General features: G+C 37.2%; 1 protein-coding gene across 1 annotated transcript; it reads right to left on the reverse strand.

Annotated features, from left to right (window-relative positions):
- Positions 1-792: 792 nt before the first annotated feature.
- Positions 793-6,435, reverse strand: LOC143600540 (putative E3 ubiquitin-protein ligase XBAT35). The gene is made up of 10 exons (XM_077078200.1): positions 6,260-6,435; positions 3,845-3,959; positions 3,646-3,726; positions 3,468-3,556; positions 3,297-3,388; positions 3,146-3,227; positions 2,964-3,063; positions 2,763-2,848; positions 1,675-2,406; positions 793-1,058 (listed from the first exon to the last, which is right to left on the reverse strand). The coding sequence occupies exons 1-9, from the start codon at positions 6,359-6,361 to the stop codon at positions 1,711-1,713; spliced, it is 1,443 nt and encodes a 480-aa protein (XP_076934315.1). The 5' UTR covers positions 6,362-6,435; the 3' UTR covers positions 793-1,058; positions 1,675-1,710.
- Between the last annotated feature and the right edge of the window lie 2,245 nt (positions 6,436-8,680).

Consider the following 8,680-nt stretch of genomic DNA (forward strand, 5'->3'; position numbering starts at 1 on the left):
ATCAGCTTAAAAATTTTTCACTCTTTCCATACCAACCAAAGATTATTTTCACCAAAGATTATTGATAACTTTGGCTTTGATTTAATATAAACATTAAACATAACATGCATCAAGCCATGTGACTACAGGGGACGCAAAGTCCCTCAACCGACGCACCATGGATAGGTGCGGTTGGGACATTTTGATTACCAGTGTTGCTGTGTTGGAGTGTTGGTATCTGATGTTGTGGTGCTACTAGTTCCTACATACGGGAATGCCTGTCGTCCTTTTTTACCGCGGGCAATTGACGGATGGTGAACCGGATCATCATGAATAGAGACAATTTGATAATAAATGTTGGTGTCTGAGGTGTTGTAGATCTTAGGAGCAGTTAGAGGTGCACAAACCGTGTATTTTCAAGAACCGGTTCTGGGTATGGTCAACAAAAGTCAAAACCGGGTCAAGTAAGAGCCAGTTACGGGCATAGTCGGATATTTGACCGAGTTTCCCAAGGTTTTTTAAGATTTCCGGTTTTGGTTCCGGCGGGTCCACGTCAGTTCCGGGGAGAAACCGATCCATACCCGCGGATCGGGTAGGTCGGCGGAACCGTTTTTTTCCCCTACCTCTAAGAGGGGTCGGGTCTTGATACCAAATTGTGCCAACTTCAATCCGAACTAAAACAACGAAAATTGTACACAACGATACACAAAATAAAGGTGACGACAAATAACAACACAACTGCAAAGCAGAAAATTCAAACCGCAACGAATAAAACGAAAATTAATTGAAAACTACATCCCTCTAAGCATGTAGTACAACTTCGAACACCATCTTGACATAAATACCACGGTTTTAAATAACACAGAATCCATTCAACATGCCATTTTACAATATTTACTTCATTTACCACCCATTTTAACACAAGAAGGGCAAAAAGATTTGGTTCAAACAATTCAATTTACCGCATATTCGTATCATTTGGAGTCGTAGAAATATTGAATACAATCAGCTTCAAAATTTTCCACTCTTTCCACAATAGCCACAGATTATTTTCACCAGCTCTTAAAAACATATACACACTGCACAACCGAAAGATAAAGTCATAAAACTATGGTTTTAACAGTTCACCCGTACTTAGGGGTGTGCATGGGTCGGTTTGAGGCGGTTTTGAGCCAAACCCATAACCATAACCGATATTTCGGTTAATGGATAAACATAACCAATTAACCATAACCGATCCGTTATGGAGGTTTTGGTTAATTGGCCCTAAAAGTTTGATACCAAATATTAGAAAAAAAATGAGTGGACATAATTCAACAAAATTTATAATCCATAATATCAATATCAAATATTTTTTTTTTTAAAAAAGCATTATATAATCTAACAATGAAATTTAAGTTCATTTGATAACAAAAGTTGAACCGAACACATCAAAATGGTATAATCCAACAATATGTTTGTTGAAAATAAATCCCAAACATATTGTTGGTTAAATAGATGGGTCGGTTCGGTTATGGATGGTTTGGAAGTATCTATAACCAAAACCGACCCGCATTTGGCGGTTTTCAAAAATTCATTAAAACTGACCCACCGGTTATGACGGTTATGGATCGGTTAACAGTTATGACGGTTAAATTGTTCTCCCCTACTAAACAACGATACACTAATTACGTTTAAATCAAAAAGAGAACTTACAGTTCAGTAAATATAGTATGATCCAGCTTCCCGACCTTACACGGCATAGATCCGTATAATTTGTTCAATCTTGGTTCTACAAACAGGGCAACCCCAATCTTTGGTTTTGATTTCATTCAAACACGTCATGCATCCCGCCATGTGACCACATGGGACGCAAGCTCCTTCAACCGGTGCATCCAGACATATAACACACGAAGATGATGATGACGATGAAGGATCATTATTGTTTTTCTCCTCCTCGGGTAGACCGATAGGTGTAGTATCAATTGATGGGTAGTGAACGGGACCATCATCCACTATGTCTGGCAACGGCGGTGCTGATGGGACCGTGGGTGGTGCGTCAGAGTTAATAGGTGCGGTTGGGACAATTTGAGTGTAAGTGTTGGTATCTGAACTGGGATGATAACTGATAGTGGTGCTACTTGTTCCTTCATCCTGGATTTCGCATTGCTTTTGTTTTTTAGTGTCACTTTTATAAGTGGCGGGGTCGGTTGAACTAGGAGAGGCGGTTGAGCTAGAAGCATGGTAGGTGTTAGGAGCCGTGGGCACCACTGCTGAACTAGGAGCTGTGGGCCCCGCTGCTGAACTAGCAGCAGCAGGTCCCGCTGCTGAACTAGGTTGCAGGGATGCAGCAATAGCCAGAGCCAAGTCAGGGTCCTCTGGTGTTGTTTGGATAGGTGGTCTAACATCAGAGGTCTGATTGTTGAATGGAAACGCAGAATGCATAACCTGACATGTGTAAAATATGCATTATGTAGATTTAAGAATTGTGTATTTGCGTGTGTGAAAATATATTATGCAAGTGTTGTGTGTGTGCGCGCGCGAAGTAAAGAGAGGTTAAGACGCAGTGGCGTTTTCACAACACAAATACAACTAGCGTAATAATAATTACGCTATAGTTTTGCAGCTAGCATCATAATTATTACACTGGTTGAAAAATGTTGTAGCGTAATTATGCTATTTACGAAAATGCCACTGCATTTTTTCCCTTTGCTTCGTACAGTTCATACTTCATACGATAAGAACGATATGCACATTAAAAAAGACATAAAAGGTTAGCAAATGTATCAAGTAGATTATTATACCTGAGGAATTCCTTTGCAAGCATTGCAAAACCGTTGCAATTGTTGCTTCTCACTTTCGTTAATTGGTGCAAGTTTGATGCGTGACTCTGTAGTTAAAAGATAAAACTAAGGTCTAAGGTGCAAGAAACATAAACCAGTACAAATTATACATCACAGGTCACACATGCAAGTATATCAAATTTAAATGTGTTGAGAACTTACTGTTGGAACAAGTAACGACAACTGTAGGATCAGGTTGGTTAAAGTTCGGTTCATCCATGTTAGCCTTCCACAGTGCAACCAATGTGCGAGGTTTAGCATCCTGCTTATTAATAAAAAGAAAGAACATATGAGACGCTAAGTATAACTGAAACCACATAATTGGTAGTTGCAAACAAACGTACCTGTATGCTGGAATATATAGCAAGTTCCAACTTGAAAGGCTTTGTAAGTTTACGAGCTCCACATGGTAGAACAACTACCCAACTGCAAGTAAGGCAGTTAAATAACTGATCTGATAATGTTCCATTAACACAAGAAATATGCAATCCTTACACTTTTCTAGAAAGTAGTTGAGGAGCAAGCAGTTCAAGAAATCCTGGCCCGTAAAGCTCTTGCAGCCAACCAGAGAATAAGCACAAATGGTTCTACGATAATTGCATCACATACCAAACATAAGACATAATGTAATGATCAAAATCATGTGTGAAATGAACTCGTATGTACCTCAATTGCACGGACAACACTGGTAAATCCCTTGACTCTTGCAACATCAAGTGCAGTTTGACAGTCATCATTCATCACCAACGCATTAGCTGATAATTGAAACAAAAGAAATATAGTGTAAGCGATTAAGTAATCGGTATCATCAAGGCCCTGTTGACTTTGACTGAATATCACATACCACCATGTGAAATCAGTAGCTTAACCATCGGCTCTAGGCCTCTTTTTGCTGCATGATGCAGAGGCGATCCAGCATGACGACCTGAATAAGTTATTCACCAAAAGCGAAATAAGAAAACTTCCATAACAATTCAAATACATACTGATTACTGTATAACATACATATTATTTACAAGCTCCAAATGACACAAAGCAGCTACCTGGACGATAAGCGTTTACATTGGCACCCAATTCTATCAATGTTTTAGCAACATCATATAATTGTGGATTCATAGAAGCCAATATCAAAGGAGTCTTTCCTTCATTATCCATCCACTGCACCAGAAACCACAGTTTGCACATGGTTAAAAACATAATCACACCACCAATGATGTTTACTGTGTAGTTTGCCTATTGAAACTGCTTATATGCTAATTGCTTTTTTAAACTTAAATGTGATTAAATTCATCTGCCAGTGAGACAGCTGGCCTTCAAATCTGGATTTGGAACAAATTAAAACGCCAATTTTAACTAGGGCTGTCCAAACTGTGTGACACTCAACAATTGATCAAAATATGCTCGTTCAAGTTCGGCTTAGTTTGTAAACAAGCCGATCGGCTCTGTTCAGTTTGTAAGCGATCGAAGCACCAGCAAAGGTACGCTTGGTTTGGTTCGATTGACACGAATTACTTTTTAATTTACTTCTGTTATAAATAGTTATATACATACACACATGTCACATATACAATCTTGTAAAACCTTTTAAAATTGCTCTCTCCATCACTTTTATAGTTTCATTTGATCGATTTAAGCTTTCAGGCTACTAGAAGTTTGTTTTCATGTACATGATATCCAACTTCAACTTTTTTCAAACGACTAGACGTTTGTCTAAAAGCTACTAATTTGTTTTCAAGAGCATTATATCCAACTTTAAAATTGCTTCCTCTAGAAATTATTAAAGCTAAAAACAAGAAAAAGATAAGTCATGCTCAAAAGTCAAAACCTCGCTTGATCGAAAAATGCTCGTTTGATTTTGGCTTGGTTTGTAAATGAGCCGATCAGACCGTTTCAGTTTGTAAACGAGCTAAGCACGAGCAAGCCTTCGCTCGGTTAGGCTCGTGAACAAGCCGAAACTAGTGTATCTTTGCTCGTGCTAGGCTCGTTTATAAACCAAACCGAACCGAGCCGATCGGGTCGCTTACAAACCAAGCGAAAATCGACCAAGCATTTTTCAATCAAGCCAGTTTCAGATTTCAGAGCATCACTTAACTCCTTTTCCAGTTAAAACATTTCTACAAGAAACCGGTTTGAGTTAAATGTATATTGTACCTGATAACAACAAACTAGTAGCTTTTAGACAAACTTGTAGTAGCTTGCAAATATCTACAAGAAAGAAGTTTGCTCATGCTTTACAAACCGAGCGTACCACTGCTCGTTTTTGCACGTTTACAGAACGCTAGAAAACTCGCTCAATGCTTGATTGAAAAATGCCCGTTCGATTTTGGCTCAGTCTGTAAACGAGCCGATCAGCTCAGTTCGGTTCGTAAAGGAGCCAAGCACAAGCAAGTCCTTGTTCTCTTCGGTTCGGCTAGTGAACAGCCGAATCGAACCGAGTGAAGACTCGCTCGTGCTGGGCTCCTTTGCAAACCAAACCAAGACGATCGTCCAGTTTACAAACCATGCCGAAATCTAACAAGTATTTTCCGCTCATTTTCCATCGAGTGTCAAGCGGTTCAAACAGTCCTAATTTTAACAAAACGAAAAACCTAATGCTACGAAAACTGTAAATAAACAATTCTTATAAATAATTAAACACATAACAAATTAGGTCAACAAAATTAACTACGAAACTCGAACATTTCTATAAGAAACAAATGTGAAGCTATTAGAAACAATGTACATGAAAACAAACTTCCTTAGAAATTTTAAAACAGTGTGTATATATATGTATATAAAAACTAATTCAAGCCAACCGAACCGAGCATACCTCTGCTCGTGCTTGGCTCGTTTACAAAACGCTAGGAAACTCACTCATCGTTTGATTAAAAAATGCTCGTTCGATTTTGGCTCAGTTTGTTAAGGAGACAATTGGCTCAGTTCGGTATGTAAAGGAGCCAAGCACGAGCAAGTCCTTGCTTCGGTCCGGCTAGTGAACAGCCCAATTTGGGCTGTTCACAGGCCGAGTGAAGACTTGCTCGTGCTAGGTTCCTTTGCAAACCGAACCGAGCCGATCGTCTCGTTTACGAACCAAGCCGAAATCGAACGAGTATTTTCCACTCATTATTCGGCGTAACTCTAACAACAAAACAGAAAACCTAATGCTTCGAAAATACGTAACAAATTAGGTGTAACGAAATATTAACTAGGAAACTCAAATCGTATAAAACTGAATCAACTATTATTATTATTATTAATTTATTATTATTATTATCAAAAAATAAATAAATGACAATGATTATGAATAATACTACCTCAAGGAAACCTAACGCTATGAAATGAAAGTAAAATTACACAATTCTTATAAATATATAAACAATAAGATACGTAACTAATTAGGTCTAACGAAATATTAACTAACAAACTCGAATTATATAAAATTGAATCAATTAATATTATTATTATTATTATTATTATACCTCAAGGCCAGCACCTTCGGAACGAAGCTTAATGATGCCTTGAGAGTTGCCGTAAGTGACTTGTTGATACAATAGCTCGTCTTTGGATTGCTGTGCACCCATTTTATTGATGAAATTAGGGTTTATGTAAACTGTTAATAATAATAATAATAATAATGAATAGCGATCCGCAGACGAGACGAGACGAGACGATTGAATGAGAATAATATTGGATGGGTGTTGGTTATGAAATATGCATTTGATGTTTTGGAATTGATATTATTATTTGGGGGAAATATATATTATCTGAGAGGCGTTATCTTCGTGGTTAAGGGTATGTATGCTTCTTCGCGTAACAGTGTACGTCAGTCGTGCAATAATTTGAAGTCAGCTGTATCTTTTGTTTTTTTTTAATTGGGTAATAGAAATCGCTAGTCGGACAATGGGGTGAAAACTAACAATTACTCAAGATTAATCAGGTTTAATCGGATCGGACATAAATAGGCTGTTCAAAATGCTCGAAGCTTGGGCTCGTGGCTCGCTCGATAAAAGTTCGAACAAAACTAGCTAAAAGAACTTGATTTGAAACATCCTGAGCTGAGTTGGCTCATTTTTGTAACCGAGCCAAAATCGATCTAGGCTCGGCTCGTTGGCTCGATCTTAATCTCGTGAACTTCAAAATCGAGCTAGAGTCTTAGTTGAATGACCCCATTTAATTTCAAACCCGAGCTCGAAACCACACTGGCTCGACTCGTGAACAACCCTGTCACATAAATTTAACTTTAAGTTTTATATATGTAATTTTCATTTTAATATATACAATTATACATTTTAGCGGGAATCTCATTGGATACCGCTTAGTTTGGCTTGAAAAAGCCAACTAAGTCCAATTAATCGTGATTTTGGTTGGATTTGATCATTGAATGATTAATTGGCCAACTAGCTCAAAATTAAATAGTAGGGTGGGGACTAGCGATTAATCGGTGATTAATCGTCGCCTAGTCGAGATTTTTGCGACACTGGTAAAATGACATCGTTACTTCTAGGTTTTTTTTGTTAGGTATGGAAACCCGAAACATATGGAACGGGTATTCGAGTTAGGATCGTAGCCATATACAAGAAAATTTCTTATTTTTATTTTCATTCGTCGTGTCTAGTTATGTTGGACAAATAGTCAATTTTGATGAGATTTATTGTCAACATCTTTCTTACATGAATCTATTTTATGCATCCATGCTTCACTCGGCTTGGGGAATATAGCTCAATTGGTAGAGCCCGCTCTTGCAATTGGGTTGTTGTGATTACGTTTTATTAACTTAATCAATTGTAAATGTTTTGTTTTGTTTTTTTTGTTTTTTTTTTTGAGATATGCATTTCATGATATTTTTATAATTTGTTTGGTATATGATCAACTTATTTTTTTAGGATTTATACGTGACGATATTAAAATAATTTAGATGGTTTGAACATTTATTTGTGATAGTGATATGTATCTACCTATCATATTTTAACTTCTTGTAGTTGCTAAAAACATAAAATTATGTAAAAATTAAAAATGAAAAGAATTTGAATGTATATGGAAATCACGATGGGTGTTTTTTTTCTAACTATCGAGTATACATGATACTCGTGGTGACCCCGACACCTGACAAGCACTAGGGAGGCACTGAACTAGGATTACTAATACTTGTTTCAGACTCATCTCATTGTCATTCCTAATGAAAAAGTATACTGGTTGATGGCTAAATCTGTTAGCATCTATTCGATTATATCAACTGTAACTCTATTAGTCCGATAAAGAGTCAACATAAAATCCCTTCAACAATATCTTCGTAAGTCATGTTGATGATTGGTCTATTAGGAGTAACTCAATTATTGTTGAGCGCCACTCAACTTATGTTGATGCATACATAGTTACATACCATGAATCAGTTGCAAGTAACTAGTTATGATCAGTTCCTATTCCTATTGACGATAATTCTCTTGTAATTTTCCATCAACCATGCAAATCTAAATAAACTTCTTATAGCCACACCGGACCTCGCCAAGTGGGCGCCGACGCGCCGCCCTTTTGGAATTTGGATACAAGAATATGTTGTGCGCCTAAGTTGAACACAATCTAATATGATAGAAAACAACATGATGGAAAAACCACATTTAACAGAAAAGGCAAAATCGTTAACTCTATCAAAAACATTGATATTCAACGAACATGTATTAAAATAAAGAATTATATGTTATTCCATATAAATGATTTCACATGTATTAATTAAGATCATAAGTCCATGAATTCATGGTCACTAGTTGGCTCTTAGCTTGAAGCTTGATGGCACAATAAGGAGGCATCTACTCGTTGATTTGGCATCATTTCCATTCCTCCACTTGGAATATTCACCTTTTCATTTTGCTACAAGTAACATCAAATGAGACAATATTCACATA

The sequence above is a fragment of the Bidens hawaiensis genome, unplaced genomic scaffold (genome assembly GCF_021521415.1).
Source record: "Bidens hawaiensis isolate Kalapana, Puna unplaced genomic scaffold, B.hawaiensis_p1.1 tig00054259_1, whole genome shotgun sequence".
NCBI classification, from domain to species: domain Eukaryota; kingdom Viridiplantae; phylum Streptophyta; class Magnoliopsida; order Asterales; family Asteraceae; genus Bidens; species Bidens hawaiensis.

What these genes read in the sequence shown, in the direction of transcription:
- LOC143600540 (XM_077078200.1), bottom strand. Translation starts at nt 6,361, where the DNA reads ATGGGTGCACAGCAATCCAAAGACGAGCTATTGTATCAACAAGTCACT. An exon ending in GTGTTGTCCGTGCAATTGAG is followed by an intron (nt 3,389 to 3,467) that starts GTACATACGAGT and finishes CAATTATCGTAG; the next exon opens with AACCATTTGTGCTTATTCTC. An exon ending in CTTGCAAAGGAATTCCTCAG is followed by an intron (nt 2,407 to 2,762) that starts GTATAATAATCT and finishes TACACATGTCAG; the next exon opens with GTTATGCATTCTGCGTTTCC.